The 23,076-nt window shown below is 32.9% G+C and overlaps 1 protein-coding gene across 1 annotated transcript; it reads left to right on the top strand.

Moving 5' to 3' along the window:
• The first annotated feature begins 1,522 nt into the window (after positions 1-1,522).
• On the top strand, positions 1,523-19,020 carry LOC127063135 (mucin-17-like). The gene is made up of 13 exons (XM_050992506.1): positions 1,523-1,608; positions 3,312-3,452; positions 5,273-5,416; positions 8,254-8,399; positions 9,043-9,215; positions 9,989-10,259; positions 10,366-10,488; positions 10,558-10,728; positions 10,855-11,015; positions 11,092-11,345; positions 11,415-14,887; positions 15,045-15,191; positions 15,273-19,020. Exons 2-13 carry the CDS (start codon positions 3,359-3,361, stop codon positions 16,443-16,445), a joined length of 6,330 nt encoding a protein of 2,109 aa, XP_050848463.1. The 5' UTR covers positions 1,523-1,608; positions 3,312-3,358; the 3' UTR covers positions 16,446-19,020.
• The last annotated feature ends 4,056 nt before the right edge of the window (positions 19,021-23,076 follow it).

Here is a 23,076-nt window from a genome sequence, read left to right as displayed (position 1 = left end):
ATTTTCGTGTTAAAATATATATATGTATATATATATATATATATATATATATATATATATATATATAAACTACAGCTTTATATTATCTCATATTGAACGTTGCTCTCTACATTATTAATAATTGTTTCATATTACTAATTAAAATTGTGATATAAAACAATTTTGTGCTATTTATAAATTCAATATTCAATGCATATTCTGTTGTTCACTGGTCAATAAAAAAGACGAGTCATCAAATTTACAGTTACTTCACGATTCGAATAATTCGATAATATATCAGAGGTCACTCACTATTGTTACATCATTGTCCATAAAAAGATTTCGTTGTACCGGAAAGACGGTGGACCAACGTTACTTCAATCTCGAATTGCCCGACCAATGCAATCGTAACTTTTTTCCCCCTTTTCTTTGATTAACGATCAACCGGCGCTCACTTTGTTGCTTATTCTCGAAAGTGACGTAATCCGCATAAAGATCTGTGCTAGTCACAAAACGTATGAAAGCAATCTCCGGATTGCCAAGTAACGACCTTATCGATCAGATGATTCACGCCTCCGTATCCATCTTTGCTGTTTGCTTTCAGCGAGCGAGTTCACGAGATTTTCATTGAGAAATCTAGTATCCTGAATGTCCTATCGTCTCAATGATCTTCATCTTAAATTTTAGACCGTTCCGAACGGACTGAAATCGTTCTCACGTTCGGCGATGGCCGCATTATAGCGCCGATCACTTTTCAACGAGGACAGATGTCAAATGATAAAACAAACTCTCTATTTTTTCTAGATTCGCCTCGTACTCGATCCATAATTCTCTAACATGGTCGAACTTATATTAACCAGGCGTGACACGAATGTCCGTAACCACTTATAAGTAGTACTACTCAGTATAGATCGGTCATAGAATTAATCGCCTCTTTCTGTCTTATCGATATTTTGAAACGTATAACTTTGAAGAGATTGTTTTTCTAGTTATTTCTGATTGCATTATGAAAATATGTACATATATATAATTGATAAAAATATGAACAAGAACATATATCTACGTACGAATACTCGAGCGTCATAAATAAATGGGTCTTATTTCGATCATATACATACATATATATATATATATATATATATATATATATATATACATATATATATATATGTACATATATTTAATTGTATAATTAAATATATAATTTATGAGATTTATCATCGGAAACTTTTGAAGACGTCGTCATAGTTAGATCCGTTTTGAAAGGACGTTAATAATCTCGTCGCGATTATTATTAATGCGGATGTAAAAGAGAACGTCTTACGTTAGATACTTTGTGATTTCCGTTTATTATAATTGTGTCATTATCGAAACATGAAATCCTTTTTCCACATATGATACCGAACGAAATCCTTTGATGACGTAACAATACTCGAGAAAGGATCCGTGGTCAGAGCCTGCGATCCTACCTCATTTACATACGTCAATGATTAATCCGAGGATAGTTAACGCATCTCGTGAAGAGATACTGGTGAGACGAGTAAACACGTGTCGCATTATGGGAAAGAAGATTCCTAGTTAACTGCAGTTAGATACGATCCGTCGTGCCGCGTAGGTCCGATCGTACAGGTACGATCCTCGATCTATTCTCGATCTATCGTAGAAATCTTTATTAATTCTTGATTAATTTTATTAACACTACATTTGTTTCTTCCTTCATCTATTTTCTATTTCAATCTTTTCCTTGATTGTAAACTTTTTTCTTTCTATGATGGAATTTATTAAACGTTAAAAAAGTGCATAAAAACAGATCTAGATAGTGATAATGGAACGTTATACTTCCTCTAGCTAATGACATCCTCATTTTTTATTGTTTTATTTTCCCTTCTCACCGACCTTAATCAAATAACTTCACATTTGTACGTTGAAACAAGGATCTCGCGTGTTGCTGAAAATATCATTGGTGTGATGTTTAACGAGCCAGTTATTCATTTGTGCCTAGTTAAATCGATGGCGTTTGTACATAGACTAGCGCCCAATTAAATATCCCTTCTCTCATTGTGAAAGTGTCGTTTCTTGATTATCTTCGATCATCTTTAAATCGCTTTATCCTTAGAAGTTCATGATATATCTTGTCGCAAAGTTATGATACTTATAATTAGTAACGTAAAAAAAAAAGAAAAGAAAAGAAAAGAACAAGTATCGATCGAATGCATAGCTTGATGATCCTTATCGAGGATCGGGGTCAATCATTTTTTTTTACCATTAAAAGTGAAAGTCATAATCTTGTTTGTCATGCTCAATCTTCAATGGTATTTTATAAATCCAAAGACTTGGTATTCTCTTAAACATACTTAGAGTTTTAACACCTTATTACCTTCTTTGGTTACTACTTAACGTGAGTAAACACTTGCTGTGTAATATATCGGTTTCTTTTCAACGATCATGATCTTGACAATATCCGATTGTGGTCAGTAAGCCAACAACATACTTCCATAATGATCTAAATTTCTTGGAATAAGTAAGGTATACTTAATGTAATGATATAAAAATAATTTTTGTTGCATTCGCCTATATTTCCTTTACAAAATCAAATTTAAGAAAATCCTATACTCATGATCTTTATTCGTTCGTTTTATTTCTTTCTCAAAAAGAAGAAGAAAAAAAGGAGAAGCATATTTTCACATAGATATCACTAGGATAATCAAGATTCGTAAATTTACTAGACATGTCTTTTTCCGAATAGCAATGAAACTTTTTAATAATAAAAAAAAAAAAATCTTAATATACTCAAACTTTGTGAATCAGAAATTTTTTAACGTAACGATCGTATAAGTGATCCTATTTTTAACTGAGAGAATCGTACGTACATGTATGTAACACGGAAAGTGTCTCGATCTGGGCCAGTCCGGTACCCCACCTTGTGATCTTGTGATCTGCTGGTCCCGTTGGCCTCTGCTCGGCTTCTCTCTCCCTCCCTCTCTCTCTCTCTCTCTCTCCTCTCGATTCTCCCTGAACCGATTCTGTTGGTCCTCCATTGCTTCCATCCGCACGGATCGGTAGGGTTTACTAAGAGAGCACGAGTCCTCCGAGGGTTCAGTACGAAACGCGCGCTCGAACCCGAAGGAACCTTCGCCTTTGAGATTCCTCGTGTTCGAGGAGATTTGAACGAACGAAAAATAAAAAACAGATAAATATATAAAAGAAAAGAAAATATAGAAAAGAACATTTTTCCGATTAATCTTTCCGATTAAATTTACATGCTGATCGTTTTTCGATCTCGATGATTACATCGATAACGAGATTACCAGTGTTGTTGCTTCAATTTCCAGCATTGACTTGAAGACTCCAAGGATTGGTGAAGGTAACAAAAGTAAAAATGGGTCCTGCGATCGACAGGATGGTTCCAGGATTGATTCTACTAGTCATCCTTTCTTTTACATCTCTGTGTCTTGGATCTGGATCTAATACGAGTAAGTTTTTTTTCATTTTCATTATTGTTTTTTTTTTTCTTTCAATTATTCGATGATAGCAATCAATGCAGGTATTATAAGAAGATCATTGTTATGATCAATAAAAAAATTTTTAATCGATGCAAAAATATTTAGAGCATATTGATTATTTCGAAAGAAAAAATTTTACGTCGAGTTGATTAAAAATTTCTAATTGGTCTTCGAGTAACTGTAAAAGAAACGCATTTTTTAAAAGTAGACTTTCAATGACTTTCCTGTCATTGTTTTCTTGTGCGAGATCGATGAATGGAACGACTCTCTAAATAGGATCTTAAAGAGAATGCCGACAAGAAGATCCAAAACCAGATTCTTTACTATAATCGTTTACCCACGACGATCAATCGTATTGATCTTTGAGGTTAAATTACGCCATCGACAACTGGAGCACGCTGTCTAACACAAGGACGATACCATTTACGTAATCGACGCGTTTGCGATGGTCGGTGTCCATTAAGGAAACCAATAACGTCAACGAAAGCGAAAAACTTTCGCGCTATTAAAAGAGAAGAAAAGAACGAACATCAAAACAATTTTTTAAAACCAACAAAAATAAAGTGATCAAAAAACAATTAAAATTATTTAACACTTTTATATGTAACACGAAGCTATATAAATTTTTTCTATCGATTGTAAACAAATTTCAAAAAAAAAGAAAAAATTCTTTTCATTCGTTAAAATTTCTCCAATCTCATTTATCATTCATTCTCTTTTTATTCTAAAATTTGATTTTTAAAATAAACTTTCGATCATTCGAAAAATTCAATTTTCATATAAAACATCGAAGTACTCAAAATAGTCGAAAAGAAATCGAAATGAGAAAGGGTCGATTAGTCACTTTCTTTTTACTTAACTACTTTAATACTACTCTAATACTTAACTACGAAGATCAGGTGCCACCACTGCACGCGTCGTTACAGTGATTCGAAGAGAAAGAATCACCAGTAAAAAGAACTTTCTCTCAGGAGAATGATTTATCCGTCTATCTTATTGATCGAGCAACGCGAGATCGCTTCACCGTTAACAACCTAACGACGTATTGTATTGCTTATTTAATAAAGAATCTCTTTTCGCGCCATTAACCGTCCGTTTATGATAAATCGGAGATCGTTACATTGAAGACGTAACTATCAAGCGTGGATTCATTGTTTCCAACGTTTTTCAAAAAAAAAAGGTTAAAAATTCTAGATTACGAGAACTTTGTTGTTTTTTTCGTTCTACCTTTCGATATGAAAATTTTTATCTTTGTCTACGTTTGATAAAATCCATGATATGTCCATCTAAGGAAAATTCTAAGATTATAATTAACAGTTGGATCATGTAAATCGTTATGTCTTCGCAAAATCAACATATCCGGCAACAAGAGTTAATAATAATGGCAAATGTGTCTACGTACCAATCAATACGCACTTCATACGATCGTTTCTCTCTTCTTCTTTTCTCTTTTTTTTACCTTTTATTGACTATTTTTCCCCATCTTTACATAGTCCATGTTCTACAACAGGTTTGCGAGTCTATGTAAATGACCATTATAGACGCTTCTTCTCGTATAGTGCAATCGTCGATGATGTCAACGATAGCGAAACGTACCTGACGGATACCTTTGAAATCGTCTCTTTTGTCGCTCGCGTAAAATTAATATGTGACAATAGAATAGATGAGAATGAACGTTTTTAGTCGTTCGTTCATGTTTATTATTAGGATAAAAGTAATAGTAATTAAAATGTAAATGTAATTTTTACAAGGAAAAGAGAAAAATAATAAATTTATATCTCTTTTTTCAGAATGTCCAACAGAAAGAACTTCACCAGGCAAAGAAGTGATTTGCTATACTTTCAAAGCAAACGTAAATCTATTCAGTGATTCGATTTGTCGGTGCACCACTTTGGTATATCAAGGACACGATATACGAAATCTTTCTGTTTCGGGTAAGTCTTTGAAAAATGAAATATCCCAAAATTCTATTATCACAAGTACAATTTAACGTTATCGAAGTACTATAAAACTACTTACGTGCATCAAACCAAACGACAAATCGATTACTCATCGAGAAGCTTGCGAAATTCAATGACCGGACACCCACGTTCGCAGGAAACACCGTAATGGTAACATGACTCATTAGCTCGATATAGTTTTCAGTAAATCGATTGTCCGTTTTCGCGAAACGACGCGTTCCCATTAAATAGATAAAGGACAAGAAGAACAGAATCCTTTTAGGTTCAAAGTTCGAATTTGCTAATGGTAATTGTGATCGATGGATCGACTAACTCTACTGAATCGTCTCAAATAGATCGAAGAAAAAAATAAGATGACGAAACAAACGAGAAAAAGAAAAATGTTACTAGAAATTCTTGCTCCACGAAAGGTAGCGTAAGTGTACTAGAAGTTGACGTTAATGTTACGCTATACGACTTCGAGGAATTGCATAAACGATACAGCCGCAATTGAAACCACCGGGCGGTCGCGTCCTTGCACTTGCAACAAGATATTGCTTAGGATACACATTGCTAACCTCTATATTTCTATATTTATTTCTCGTGCTCCTTCATAAGATATATATTTACTCTCAAACACGTTCACGTCGTTTGTTATCTTTGAAATGAGATGGATCGGCGTTTAATTTCCGTCGTGGCATAATTCATCGCGAGGACACGTAAAGCATCCTTCTCCCCTCCCTCCTCTCTCTCTCTCTCTCTCTATATATATATAGACACACATACATACAAACATTTTATAGATATTATATTTTCAACGAATATGACATGATGACGTGACGTTAGACCGCTGGAATCGTAAGACGTCGTCTCGTGTTTCTCGACACGCGTGGTTTAGCAATATCCCACAAAGAATCTCTGACATAATTCTATCTTCTCATCTGATGAACCTTTTTTTTCTCCCTCCCTCCTCCTTTGTCTCTTTCCATCTACCTTTCTTTCTTTTGATACAGTCTACATAACATTTCATAGATGTATGCAACTGCAAATCGCTATGACGATACTTGTCGTCATAAATAAGTTCTCATATTTTTATAAAATCGGAAGAAATTGGGTTAATATTCTCGGCGAAGGACAATTCTCATATTATGCAAAATCGCCGAAATTGTTGACAATATTAATAGGTACTCGTTTATCTGATGTAAGCGTCTTATGAGAAAAGGCGATATTTTTAGGCTTTATGATGGAACGGAAACTGACGAAGGTAAAGTAGCTACCTATAGTAGCATACCTTACAAATAAAAAAATAAAAAAAAAAAAACGAAGAGAGAGGTAGATAGAGGACTAAATAAGAGACACTAAAGGATACGAGATTATGCGAACATGAGAATAAACCAGAAGAAACCTTAAAAATGTAGAAACAAGCTTCTCTAAGAATGTTCTTGGAAAGGTAAAAGATATAAGAAAAAAATTTTTCTGGGCTAAGAAGATTCGATCAGGAAAATGTTGGGACACGTAGGTGCGAAATATTGTTACAAGGGCGTAGCTAATTAAGTATTTGAAACCTCGAAAGTGCTCTCATTTTTTGTGTCGCATGGTTCGGATAAAAAAAGTATTACTTTCTCTGTCCGGTCCAATCGAAGCCATAGCAATATAACGGTAATATAAATGTAATGTCTATATACGCACGATGAGTAATTGAGGTGGCTTACGAGTAAGCCGGTTACATTTCAGAAGAATAGGATTATGAAAATTACAATAAGTTTTTTTGTAACTTAAGTAACTTCATGAATGATCATTACGATGATGTAACTACATTGCGAACTTCGAGGCATCGCATTATTGCAACATTGAAGAAATATAAATCTTTATTCGTCATCCGCTTAATTTTCTTGACGAGTTTTGCTATAGCCCTAGGTATTTTTTAATTCAATGATTTAATTAAATCTGTCCTGATGGGTGTATAGATGTTTTGAGCATTGAAAATGAAAATGAAGTAATTATCTTGCAGATCAAATTAATTTTTTGACGCGAAACAAAATTCATTTGGAAGTATTAACAATTATTTTAAGATTTTATAATAAGATTTATAATAATAGTGATTATATAAAGATGATTAACGAAAGTTCAAGGAAAGCTTATAATTATCAATTGATTCCGGTACTTTCGACTTCCGTTGAAAGGAGATTGTACGAAATGTGAACGTGGACCGTGTAAAAATCGCGATAAGAGAATCCACTTTCTTCTTTCTACATTCCTCTCGACTTTGCGACGAGAGAATAATCACGATCTGCCACGATCTAATGGTCTACCTTGAGATTACCAATGTATGCAATTAGTCGACCATACGATCTTTATTATTATAATGTGAACTATGCGGAGAATTTTTTTTTTAAATCGCACGACGTTAATATTCACATACCCGTTTAACAAACGATACTTTTTACAAGATAAATTTTATTTTCAGTAATTAACACGAAAGAGATGATATTGAAAGGATGAATCCGTAATAGAAAATGTTAATTTTATTTCGTGTTACTCCTTGATCGATCGAGAAGATTAGTCGCGAAGACGCACTCGAACAATATACTAATGTACTTCGATGACATTTTCTAATAGGTGTCATGACTTCTACGTGTCCTTGCTTATCTCGACAAGTAACGTACGCGTATTTAGCCTGACGTCATTAATCGACGATAGATCATACCTGTCCGTTAGGTTTTTTTCTTTTTAATTATCATCGTATATTTAATAGAATTATTAAGTAAAATTAAAAAATTCATACCGAGCTTCCATTTAATTAACAGACATTAATTTCCAATATTTTCTAGATTTTCAAGAATTTAGCGAAGAGCTAAAAGAAATGAACCCACCTCTCCAATTTGTCATTTCCGTCAGCGATCCTGCAGGCACTCTTAAAACTTCCGGTATGAATCGTCAGACGGCTGCCACGCGTTTGGTTGACATTCTAAACAAGGTAAATATTTTCTGAGATTCTTACCGAGGATTCAATAAATATCGGAAAAGGTTAAATATATTTCCTTAGTGAGAAAAAGCTGATAAAATGATATACTAAAAAGTAATTTTATTTTTATTTGTTCCTATTACTTTCTAAGCGCGATCTAATTCATGTAATATGATCCAATCGTTTATTACTTAGTTTAAGATAATTATTAATCGCTTCTGTTTATAGAGTTAATTATAACACCTAAAGATAGATAATGCATCATGCATCTTCGATAACCTTGCTTGTGAGCGTTATTTATCAATAAGAAATTTTATGAGCCCCTGTGATTAACAACCGATTTGTTACATATGTATATATAATGTTGCGTTTCTACAAGATGTGAATTTTTTGATTCACATTGTCTACTATAAAAGGAATTAACAAATGTTTACTGATAAATGATTATCGCAAACATTATCGACGGTGTTTGAGATGTTATCTATGTTCAAGCATAAAATCAATGTTTCAATTATCGATTATTGAAAAATTCGATAAATAATGACAAAAATCGACAAGTAATGACGATTATCAACATTACTCTACTTTAACTTATGATGAAGTAAAAATGAAGAAGTAAAAATTTTAATCGAATATACTTTCCCTATTTTTTAAGGTTGATGGCGTGGAATTGAATGTCACGGCGGGTTCAAAGGAACGTCTTTATCATTTCGTCAAGAGTCTCAAAGATGAGATGGTACGAAAATCGATTGGCAAAAGGATACTGATGTCCTTACCAACGAAACCAGAAGATTTGGCGAAACAGTTCGATCTAAAGAAGCTTTCAAAGTAAGAAACATATTTCTTATGAACTCGTATAATTAAGAATTTTTACAAATATAACGAAAATAGAATTATACGAGTAAATGGCATGAAAAAACATGTAATTTACGATTTATTTAATATTCTAGCTAACTGTAGTACAACCTTTTGAAGAAATTATGTTAGGGAAATATAAAGGAAACAGAAACGTACAAAGAAACGATTATCGAGTGTCTCGTAGATATCTTTATCCTTGTACCACTTGTAAGATTACTCGCGTACGAAGATCATTGTACTTATGTTCGCTGTTCATTTGATTGAATCATACGGATGATCTATACCACATGAAGACAGACTATTCGGAGTATTTGCTGAATATGGATGAACTTAAAGCTTATTTAAAGTAATATTCACAATGTAAACGAAGTCGTAGCACTGTGCTATTCTTTAGAACAAAGCCATGTAGTTTCAATGACATGAATATCGGTATACATCGATCTTTTTTTTTTTTCCTTATTAACTCATTGTCTTTTCTAATCTAATTCCGAAATCATTTCACTATTGTAGCATCCAATAAACATCTTAAGATATACTATACTCCGGAATACGAGCATATTTATATCACTAGGAAGCATTTATTACGGCGATTGAATTGTGTCTGAAAAAAATGTTAGAAATGTATTTCCTATCTCTTTCACTTTCTTTCTTTTTCGAATCGTATGCAAGAACGCGTGTCAATGCACATACGTAAATTGTTAATGCAATCTAATTCAACTTTTCTCTCTCGTATCTCTAATTAGATACGTGGATCTATTTACGATCGCAACTCATTATCTAGTGGACGAAGATGAAGTCTATTATACTTTCCATCCTTCCCGTGTGATGGGTCTATTTGACATGCTCAATACGGATAGCTTAGTCGATCTGATAAGTGGATTAGGAGCACCAAAGAGAAAGCTCTTGATTTCGATGCCAGCAAGTGCTTATAGATTCAATTTGAAGAATGAGACGGAAAACGCACCAAGGTCACGTACCGAGGACAAGTATCCGACTGTCATCGATCGGAAAGAGGTAAAAATAATCAAGAATGTGATTAGCATAAAATTTAAATATACTACGATTGTAGTGTCGTAAAATCGATAACAAAATTAGAAAACATTGGGCAATTTATTTTCAGTTTTGCGAATCGATGGATGATGGGGAATGGACGATAGAAAGAGATGAGGATCTTACAGCACCATACGCTTTCAAAAACAAAACATGGATCGCTTTTGAGGACAAAATTTCTGCGGGCATTAAAGTATAGTGAAGTGAAGTCTGTCTTCCTTCTCTTTCCTTTCTTGATATTATATAATCAATTTTTTTACAGGGAAAATATGTAATTCTACGTGAACTCGCTGGTTTGGGCATTTGGGAGATAGAAAACGATTTAAAAAGTAATTGTGGAAAAACAATCACTCATGATGTCCATCATTCTTTCACGAATTTTAAAAGGAAGTCGCGGCACGCTGTGCTTACTTCGTTGGAAGATGATCTTCATGTAAATATATTATACCTCATGATAAAAATAAGTTTTTCCTTGAAAAATTTTGTTAATCATTTTGTGAATCAGTTTGTTAATCATTTGATACTTATTGTCAATCTGTTATACCTCTTCGATTTTTAGCAAGCATTGATTACTTACCCAAATAAAGCAAAATCGTCCGGCTATAGAGTAGTCCGAGTAGTTGATACCGAAGGACATATTCGTGCAGTACGTGAGAATACACAAACTGAATTTACCTGTACAAGACAAGGTTACTTCGTGCATCCTAAAAGTTGCAACAGGTTGTGATTTTTTCAATGATAGTAGCCTAACTGACAAATGTAAAAAATTATAAATTATTCCTTTTTTTTCTTGTAGATTTTATCGATGCGTCAAATTCAATCAAGAAATAGAGAATTACTCGGTTTTCGAATTTGATTGTCCAGCTGGATTGGCATTCGACGAACGTACGGAAGTTTGTGTTTGGCCAGGATCTTTGTCTCAAGGATCTCCATGTCCTGGAAGTAGCGAAGTCGCACCTGCTCCTCAAGTTAGATTCCAATGTCCTCCTGAACCAGGATACTATGTCGACCCACGAAATTGCCGTTGGTTCTTTGCCTGCATGGATTTAGGTATAACACATCGTTTGTATTTTTATTAAACAACACTGGTTATATACTTACGCAAAAACCTTATAATAGGTGGACCAGAATTGATGGCTTTCGAATTTCGTTGTCCGTATGACTTGGTCTTCGATCAGGACAAATTAGTTTGCGAGTGGCCTTGGTTGGTACCTAGTTGCTCCAATTCTGGATCGGGCTATACAAGAAACGAATATGATATTCATATTAATAGTGGATCATCTACTCAAGGTGCGGGTAGATTTGTTACTGCTGGAATACCCGACGGATTTTCAGGAACAACTGGAGGAAGTTATCATGAAACCAGTGCTGGTGGATACACGGGTTCGTCCGGCATACGATTTACTGGTTCATCCGTTGGGCAAATAGACCTTGGACAATCAAGCTTGAATACAGATCACTCAGGAGCAACTGGAGGATATTCGACTGGATCAGGATATACTAGTGGTACTACAGGATATGGATCAATCACTGGTTCACATGAAATTAGTGGACAATATACAGGAAGTGTATCCGGTGGATATAAAGGTTCAACAAGCACAGGATACATTGGAATTCAGACAGATTCTAATGAATCTGGATATTCAGGATCATCAGGATCGTTAAGTAATGTTCATCAGGGTTCTACGACTGGATTCCATGCAGGATTAGGATATACGGAAAGTAGTTTATCAGGCCCTACAACGTATTCACAATCCCGTGATCATATATCTCTTGGTTCGCAATATTCGCAAGGAACGAGTGGTCTATACCGAGGTTCTAGTAGTACGATCCATGGTGGTAATTCTGTGGGATCAACTAGTGGTGGATATACCATATCGAACAGTGGATTATCAGGTTCCCAATATACTGGAAATTCTGTAACAGATAATGGATATTTTGGATCGGCTGATACTGGTTATAAAGGAGGATCTGGAGGAATTGATTCTAGTTTAGGATATACGGACTCGATAAGTTTGGATACACAAGATTTTACCGAACAGAAAGGATCTGGTTATTCCGATAGCACATTGTATTCGGGAATAACTAAAGAAACAGGAGGACAAGGAAAATATACAGGATTATCTGGTAGCGGGTATACTGATTCTTCAAATACAGGATATACTCAAAGTTCTTCTATTTCTGGATCTTCAGTTGAAAATGGACATGCTGGAATCGGACAAACTGGAATCGGACAAACTGGAGTAATTGATTACTCAGGATCAACAGGATCCGAATATACGGGATCCAGATATACAGGAACAGATTTTTCAACAAAAACAAAATATACAGATTCATTTGGTACGGGCCACTCAAGAGATTCTAACAATGTATTTACAGAATCAACATCGATAGGTTCAAATTATCCTGGTGAATCGACAGTAGGCGAAAAAGTTGCACCAGGAGTATTACAAGGTGGGGATTATGGTACGATGTCCACATTGATACGAGGCCATGCAGGTAGCAGTTCCCAATATTATGGAAATTCTAAAGAATACGAATTACCTAGTTATACTATACCAGTGCAAATTATACCGGGTGAAATACCGTATTATAAAAATGATGTCACAGGTAGTAGTTCAGTAAAAGGCATTGGTGGAACCCTGAATGATGGAAAAGTTGATTCTGGTTCTACATCATCAATATTTACAAATTATCCAGGTCAAACGGGTACATACGTTACTCATCACACAGTATCTCCTGGTCCTATATATTCTAGCCAATCTGGAATCAAAACAAGTCATAGTAGCGATACTGGAGTAACAAGCACTTTTGGTAAAAATGGATTCAGAGGAAGTAATTTGAATATTACATTAACGCTTGATAGAACTTCGCCCACGCCTGGAACATTTTATCAACATCCTGGTTATTCTGGTGGTTATAATATTGGACAAGCAAGCACTGGCACTATCGTTACCGGTACTAATATCGAAGGAGCCATAGTCACCGACGACTCCTCTTCTGGATCTCTTATTACTCAAGGAGATATATCTGGATCAATATTAACAGGATCAGCACAACAAGGTACTGTTATAACTGGAAGTAGTCAACCAGGGTATGTAAAATCACAAACTGGTACTCCTGGTTATGTCGTAAGTGATGGAGTTAAAACTGTCTATTCTGGATCAGCTAGTCCAGGTACTTTGTTGCACGGATCCGTTTCTCCAGGCGTTTCATTAAGTGGTACCTCTGTTTCTGGTACAATCTTACATGGACAGAGTAGCCCAGGTATTCACTTAACTGGTCAAACTTCTAGCGGTGTTGTAGTAGGTGGAACTGTTCAAGAAGGTACTACTGTTGGGGACTCCATAGGAAGTCATTATTATACCGATACTGGATCATCAGTTTATAGCGGTAGTAGAGGTTCGGCAAATGTAGGATTGGTGACCCCTTCGATCGCTGAAAGTACAAGTTATAAAACGAATGAATATCATGATAACGGGGGTCGTGGTACCATCACATTCAATAACGGTCTTGTTACCACTAAGTATACTGAAAGTGATCTTACAGATTACAGAACATCGATCGGTACGCTTCCTGGTAATGTTGTACCTGGAGGTAGATTGCATGAAGTTCAAAGTGAGATAAGTTCCCCAGGATACTCTTCTATAAAAACTAATACATTCACTCAAGGCGGATTTACAAAAACAGGACCCACTAAGACAGGTTATGTAACTGCAAGCTTAGGTGGTAAAGGATCTTATGTTGCCAGTACTGGCCGACGACCTACAACGAATTATGATAAAATTGGAGAAAACGCTTTCGAAGGAAATGTTGCCGGTTACACGAAAACGTCCAAGATCTTTTCGAATGTAGGTATATCAACTGAAACACCAGATGCTACATACGTCGACACGTCCAAAATCACTTTAGGTCCAGCTATATCACATTCAGTATCAAACATTTATGAAAATACTGGTGGGACACAATCTTCTACGTTAGCTTCAGTTTCTTCCACAAGTGGCAGAGTGCCTTATACAGTAACGACACCTTCTTACCTCAACGTTGGAATTTATCAAACACCAACGGTTGTAGATTCTACAGGAGTAACACCTATACCGACTATAGTGAACACGTACAACAAACCAGGCTTCGTGCCTGGAGAAGTTTCATCAGGATTTCTTGAACATAAACAATCAACACCTGCAGTGTCCTCAGGAGTTTACACTACTGGTCCAATTGAAAACTACAGGACAACAGTTTTCGAAGCAGCTAAAATCCCAGTATCCGTATCTACGATTCAACCAATGTTCGATAATGATTACAAAACTACTATTTCTCCAACATCTATCCCAGTGAGCTTGACCGGCGACACTTACACTTATAAGGATAGTCGCTTCAACACTGGATCTCTTTCCACGCATGCACAATCTGCCCTTAAAACCGGGGTTTCCTTCCAATCAACTGGTTTATATAATCAAACGGATCACATTTCTGTTACTACTTCTTTACCTTCAGCCTCTATATCTTCTGGATATGTTCCTGGAAAGTCAAAGCCATCAACGATATTTGGAACATACAAACAGCCGACTGTAACAACATTACGACCAGAGGTAAAATTTTATGCTCGATTTACATTTGTATTTTTCTTGATAATTTCACGCGATTCGTGGAATTTATTACAATTACCGTATCATGTTATGGCACAAATCAAATGAACCCTAAATCATAAGTAATCTCATAGTGATTAATAATTTTATTGTTTTTTAGGTCCAATACGTACCTAGTAGTACTTCAGCATCTGTCTCAAATGGTTTTAATGGATATACTTATACAGAAGGTAGCATACCATTTGAAGAAAGTGTCACACCCTCAACAATAATTCCTCAACAATCCACAGGAAGTATACGTCCGCAGGTTTGATGATCTATTTAAGACTTTATTATCCTAGAAATATGAACGTTCGTGAAATATAACGAAGAAATTTTCTTTTTTCAGTACGTATCATCATCGACACCGTCTTCTGCTATTGGAGTAACCTACACGAAATCATTCTCAATACCTGATATTACTTACGATCAGACTACACCAGAATCTATTTCGATAATCGATGATACATCATCTAATCAAGATTACGCGACAAAAACGAAGACATCATTTGGATCGAGCACCACTTTTGGAGGGTCACCAACGAATTTGGATATCTCACGAGATAAAGTAAAAACTCTTGTCAATAACTACAACCGAGGAACAATCAAATATATTCCTAGTGTGTACGACACTTACACTGCAACCGATAGTACAAGTTCTACAGGATCGACTTACACTGGATCAAGCAAAAAACAATCATCCTTTTCGTCTTCTGTTGGACAAACTTACGTGGGATCAACGAGAACGCAAAGTACACCAATTGTAACGACCTACTCAGGCGGTTACATCAAAACATCATCAGTAACACCATCTTATGAAATAAGTACGAAAACAACTGCAGCTCAAAGCAAGGGCAAGGTCATTGTTAAGTGGAGCGATCTTCATCCATTACTTCTTAGCAAACTCGGTGCAGAGTGCACTTGCAAAGCTGATCCGTTTGCAAATCTTCGTGGTCCTGGTAAGAAATTAATTGACTCGTCAAAAGGTCAAATAGATCTTGCCAATTACGATGAGTCAGATGTCTACGTTGATCTCGAAAATGATGGCTCGAGCGAATACGATTATGTTACCAATTACGATTCCTCCTCGTCGAAGCCCTTAAAAATTGAGAATAAGGCTGTTACTGAAAGTACTCAACCTTCCTCAAGTTATTTACCGAGTGTATCTACCTCTATTAACCGCAGTTATATACCTGGTGTAAGATCAGGAAAGAAACTGGAACAAAGTAGCTCGAGTACCAATTCAATTGGTGCATCAACCAACATTAATAGTTTCGTACCAAAAAATCTTGAGGAAGCCGATGAAATTCTTGAAGGTCCCAATGATTGTGCCAGACCTGGTCTCTTCAGACATCCAAATTTCTGTAACAAGTTCTACGCTTGTCACTGGGATGAATGGAAAAAACGATTCACTCTCCATGTATTCAATTGTCCGGTGCACTTAACCTTCGACAACAACGCCGATGCCTGCAATTGGCCCAGCAAGGGACCAGCCTGCCAAGATGGCAACTTACTGGTTTAGAATATAAACTGTTTCTTCCATCGTTCGTTTTTTGATGATCACGAACAATTTTCTTCGCTGCTATCATCTTCTTTTTCGTCTTTTGGAATTTTAAGACCTATTGGAACGACTGTAAATCAAGAGATCACGTCTAACGTAATGGCAATCGCATTTTATTGTCGTGAACCTTGCTAACTAGCTTCTAAAAAAAACTTATGCCAAGGTATTATTATTTTCATCGAATATGTACGTTCAAAAAGTTCTCTAAAAGCATACAAACAAAATGAACGAAATGAACAAAAATAGAGATAGAATTTTACAAAAATTTTTAACTGTTTAAAGATACGCTTAACACCAAAAAATTAACAAGGTATATTTATCAATTACTATTGTACATACGAATTTTCTTATTAGAGAAACAGGTCTGAAAAAGAAGAAATATACCGCCTCATTTAAATAATTTTCTACGAGGAAAATTAATCATTTCCAAGGAAAAGTATGGGCTTCATTGGTATCAGACCATGACGTAAAAGTTAAATAACAACGAATGATCCGAAAGATTTTTCATTTTTTCGTCTCCTGTACGAGTACAAATCGAAACAAAAGATCACAAACACATGGAAGTTTCTCTCAAAATTTACTACAAGAAGCTATCTATTCCAGTTCGAGAAGAGGATGTAAAAGACAAAAGAGATCCAAAGCGAATATGATGGGAACACTGGCCTATCAAGTTAAAGTGAAAGTCGATTTCGTTGTGATCGTTGATCCAAATTGACGAGAGAGATCGATAAGAACGATTCCGATACGATATCCTCGTGAACAACTGTAAATAACTCCTTATATCTTTTTCCAAATTTGTATATATCTATTAGTATATGCATATATGTATATATATATATATATATATATATATATATATATATATATATGTATATATATATATACATATGTATGTGTATATATATATACGTGTGTGTGTGTGTGTATAGGGTCTTGTCTCTTTTCTTGAAAACATATGAAAAGAGCAATCTGAACGAAGGAGTTCTGGATTAATTAACGAAAGATTGAAGAGAAAAGTGACACGTCGAATATTCCAAAATGTTATTAGCTTTTATAATGACTCATGTGAGTACACATTATTCGTAAGATTAATTAATTTAATTAAGGAAATTTCATTCTACGTAATTTAACAATACTGAATTTATCTTTAATCGATAACACAATTTAACGGGGATTCGTTCGAAACGTCTGAATTACCCAAGCTTTCTGTTTTTTTTGTTTTTATTATTTTTTATTTAACTCTGTGTTCAATCCGTTCCTATTTCGTTCTATTCGCTTTGCAACGCCACGACTTTGTCGTCAATTTTATTATCTATTATTTATTTCGTTCGCTTGTCTTAATGAATAGTTTTTAAGTATGGCAAGTCAAATGCAATATCAATTTTCTTATCTATCTTTATGATGCAATTCCCTGTTTTTTCTTCTTGGCGTATTACGAATTAACCTTCTCAAATCTAATCTTTTTATTTAAAAGAAATTTTACAATGTGAAACTTATATTATATTAAGTATATTCTATAAATAAAAAATGTTAATGTTCGGATAGTTAGTAACAATTAATATTATAACAAAAAATGAAATAAGACAAAAAATACAGATATATGAATGATTAATTTTTAAATTATATTAGAGTAACCCTTAAATTTTAAAGGGTTAAGAATGTTCTCTTAGATATTATTTCTCTTCTTTACACACTAAGTCAATGCTTCTATCGTCTATCGTGTCTGTCGTGCCATTTCATTATGGTTACCTCCTGTTAATGATTATAGAATAAATGAGAAGTTTAAAACAAAATAATTCCTTTTTTCTCTTTTTTTCTTTCGATAATTAATCCTACTCCTCGAAAATTTGTGATATAATACAATGATATAAAAAATATGTGTATTATACGCTGTGCTACTTGTTTCATTTTAAAATAAAGATCGATTCACACATTTCAGTTCATTTTCCGTTCCAATTATCGGCCATCGTAATTTTAACATTACTGTATGTAACTTAAATTCACATATTTCAGTCTCACAATCAATCTCGTCACCGATCCGTCATATACAATATCTCTAATTTGAATTACAAAGTCGGAACATAAACTGAGCTAAAACTGAATTGAAATGTATGAATCGATCTTTATTCTGGAATGAAAATACAATGAAAGAGATTAAATGTAAGATGTCCAACAGCCAAGTTTTTAAAAAATAAAAAGAAACATTTAAAACAGTGCTATCTGAATGTACTATAAACTTATTGAAAATATATAAGAATATCTTATAGGGAATTTAAAATATTCTTCTAGAATCGAACGCTTATAGAAACGTTTTATATTATCTAGATCGAATCGATCGATTCGCCTTAGTTAGGTCCAAACCAATTCTCTGGATCGCTATGAGGCAACAGTTATTTCCTACATGGAGAATGCAGAACGGATATAAGAAAAATTTTGCACGACTTTTCGCGTGCTATCGATCTGCATACCCGAAATAATCCCCGTAATAATATCACTCAACTATTGACTGTAACATCCACGAAGCTTTTCTGATTCAGGAGAAAGGAGCAGAATCTTTTTTAAATAAATATAGGCCTAAAGTTAATAACTAACGGAATTATTTCTATTAAGATATATATCCAAAAAAATATGGAAAGATAAAATAAATCATCATAGAAATAAATTTTGACTGAATTTAAATGCAGCCATTGGCTCGACAGTACTTGCGTTATTTCTCTCATATCGCAAGTAATATCGATTTCCAGGTCTCACCACTTGGAGGTTGCTGCTACGGAGACCCACGAGCTAAGACTCTACAACTAATGCCAATTATTTTAAAATCAATCATATAGAATCATTATTATTTATAATTATTTATATTATTATATTGTTACATCCATATGGAATCATTATTATTAATAATTAGTAGTTATTATAATTTGGAAAAAACAAAATCAATCGCGAAACGAATCAAAAATTTTTTTCTAATCAATCGTGATTAGACGAAAATTTATGAACCCGTTTGATATCGTCCTACCTCCCCGGTAAAGAATAGAGCCCTTCATATGGAATTCTATTCCCATTAAACTAAGGTGAATGTCCATTATGCTGAAATCAAAAATAGAAAGGAGTGCATAAATATAGCTTATATATCTTATATAAAAATTATATATTTCATTAGATATTATATCATAATGAAAATATATAACATTATAAAAGATACCATCTTATTACATATAACACAACAGAAATAGTTTAATCTTTTGTAAAATTAATGATTTGCCACTATGTTTTTTGTTTGTTGCATTATATATATTATCTTATCATATATACCATAAAATTCTATAGACAACTTCTTCATATGTTCTAAATAGCATAGTTACCTGTGAACATAAACATCTAAATCGTTTAAAAAATAATCCATCGAAATAATATGCGACTTTCATATAATAAATCAGCAGTCATCTGTGAACATAAAACATTGAAAGCATAATATAAAAAAAAAGAAGCAATCAACATAATAGGCGAATTTCATATAACAAATCAGCATTTTGTTGTTCGCAGTCACCTATAAACATAAAACAGAAAAATATTTTATAATTAAATACGAAGTAATCGAAATAATGTGCAAATTTCATATAACAAATCACCATTCTCTTGTTCATAGTCACCTGTAAACATAAAACATCCAAAAAACTTTAGATTTAAACAAAAAGCAATCATCTTCATAAAAAACATCGATCATCTGCTAACTAGTCATCTGTGAACATAAAATATCAAAAACATTTTAAAATTGAACATCCTGTGGTCATAAGAAATTTATAATTTTATTACTTTCTGAAAACAACACATATATTAAAACAAGAATTATTTTACACGCACACACGTATGCACACATCTCACACACCAACGAAGAAAAGAACAACCAACGAAGACTTGAATCGAATATTGCCAATTTAGATGATATTTACTGAAACAGAAATTGACGCTGTTTAGATCGGTTAAGAATTTTTTTTTAATATTTTAATTGAATAAAAAAGAATAATTGCAAATAATTCACCCTCCATTGATTTTTATTTATTATGATTTCAATTCTTCAATATATTCTTTAAGATGCTTTGCAATATTTAACCGTGAAATGACACTTCTCTGTAACAAAAAAACTATATAAAAGGGCATGTGTGGAAAGAAAAAATTATATCTATCGCAATCCAAAAGCAAAGATTTTTATAATTTTGAAAATTTAATAAAACAAAAATTTTGTATATTTAATCATACATTGTAATATTGAAATAGAAGAAAAAAAAACATTAAAATGGCAAAAATGGCATTAAATATATCGATTTCTCGATGCATTAGAGAGCAGCTTTTACATTTAAATAAAAATACGAAATTACAGGTGGATTTTATATACAAATGTATAGAAATATATATATATATATGTAGAAGTATATAAGAATATATATAAGAAGAAACTTACATAATAAATTCTCAATTGTTTAATAAAATTACAAATACATATTATAAATTAATCAAGACACGTTATAAAAAAAGGAAAACGAATTATGAATATTTCACAATATTTAAAAATTAAGTCGCGTTAACAAAAAAAAAAAAAAGAACAAAAATATATTGTACCTTGTGTCGCATTACAAAATGCATACACAATTTTGTATACCCCCATAAACATATCCATAACGAGATTAGATCTATAATTAATCGATAGATTACATATATATTATATTATTACGTTCATACTAACGCGAAGTACGCAGTTACATCAAATGTCAGATGTATACATTACATCGTACATATATGACACTTTTTTATTTATTACTATTTACTAAAATTTAAAAAATATAATAATACAATTTCACAATTGTAGAATCATGTACTTTGTATATGTATATGAAACAGTAATGAAATATGAAATCTGAAAGAGAAAAATAAGATTAAATACAAAAATATTATATATATTAAAGACAAAATAGTTATATATCCTTGTATATTATCGTTAAAAATATATTTTATGAATTTATTTTATTGCCACTGCTTGCTTTAACAAAATCTGACTTTCCTAAGTTCATCAAGTCTTATAGATTTTTAATCAGAATAATTAGAATCTATATAAGATGATGATTATATTCATACAAGTCATAAAATGACTCTTACAATAAATGAGCCATCCTACAACTTGTGATAAGACTATGTTGGCATTGGATAAAGTATACATATAATCATCAAAAGTGAATATATATAAAAAAGAAAAAGAATATATATAAAAAAAAATTATTGATTTACTAATAATCATATAAAAAATTTTAAATTATCCTGAAATAAAAATCTACGTGCTTGAGTATCCCAGGTGCATTCCTGAATGCAAACCTGTCCCTGAACTATTTTCGCTCACACTCCTGAGTGTGCGTCAGCCTTTTCATTTATTTCGTTTATATACCAAGACTTATATATTTTTATTCCGTAAAACAATTGTATTTTTCTCAAATATGAATAATCTTTATATTATTTATTATACCTTCTTAATATTGTTTATGAAACTTTCATATATATAATAAAAATACTCCCTCTTTCTCTCTCTCTCTCTTTCTCTCTTCTCTTTCTCTCTCATATATATACTTATTAATTCTGTCACTTTATATTCACTTATTGATAATTTCGGAATAAAAATGTATACCCTTGACATATTTTATGCACTCCTGAGTGCAAGGCTGTTACTCTTGTATCATATCGCTCGCTTAGCAAGATTTATACATTTCTAATTTAAAATGATTCAAATTTTTCTTTCATTCACTTGCACTCTGTTTAAATATAAATATATTATTATATTACAATGAGTATGAAATAATCTTTATTTATTATTAAATAAATATTATTTCTTTAAAAAAATAACAAGACTAGAATATTTAAATATTTATTTATTACATACCTTTATAATTGCATTTTCATCTTGATCATTTAAAGCAAGAAATGTATATCCTTACTATATGTTCATCTGCATTCCTGAATGCAGGCATGTACTTACTGTAACTTATCATATGCACTCCTGAGTGCAGGCAAGCCATTTCAATCGCTTCATTTATATACCAAGGCTTATGCATTTTTATTCCAAAAAATATTCGTACTTTTCTTAAATACGTATAAATATTTATTAATAATCTTTGTATCATTCATTAATAATCTTGTTAATATTTCTCATAAAACTTTCATATATATACATTCATATATATATATATATATATATATATATATATATATATATATATATATATATATATACTCCCTCTTTCTCTCTCTCATATATATATTTATTAAATCTTTCATCTCATATTTATTTGTTGATAATTTTGGAATAAATATGTATACTCTTGATATATTTTAATATGCACTCCTGAGTGCTGGCTGCCATTTATGTCGCTTTATTCATCTAGCAAGGTTTATATATATCTCTTATCAAAATGATCCAAATTTCCTTTTAATTCATTTGCACCATTTAATAATTATTCATTTATTATATATGGAATAAAACAAAATTTCATTTATTTATTGTTAAATAAGTGTAATATATTGAAAAAAAATATATCACCAGAGATCGACG

The sequence above is a fragment of the Vespula vulgaris genome, chromosome 4, assembly GCF_905475345.1.
Source record: "Vespula vulgaris chromosome 4, iyVesVulg1.1, whole genome shotgun sequence".
NCBI classification, from domain to species: Eukaryota; Metazoa; Arthropoda; class Insecta; order Hymenoptera; family Vespidae; genus Vespula; species Vespula vulgaris.
This window is presented reverse-complemented; position numbering and strand designations above follow the sequence as displayed.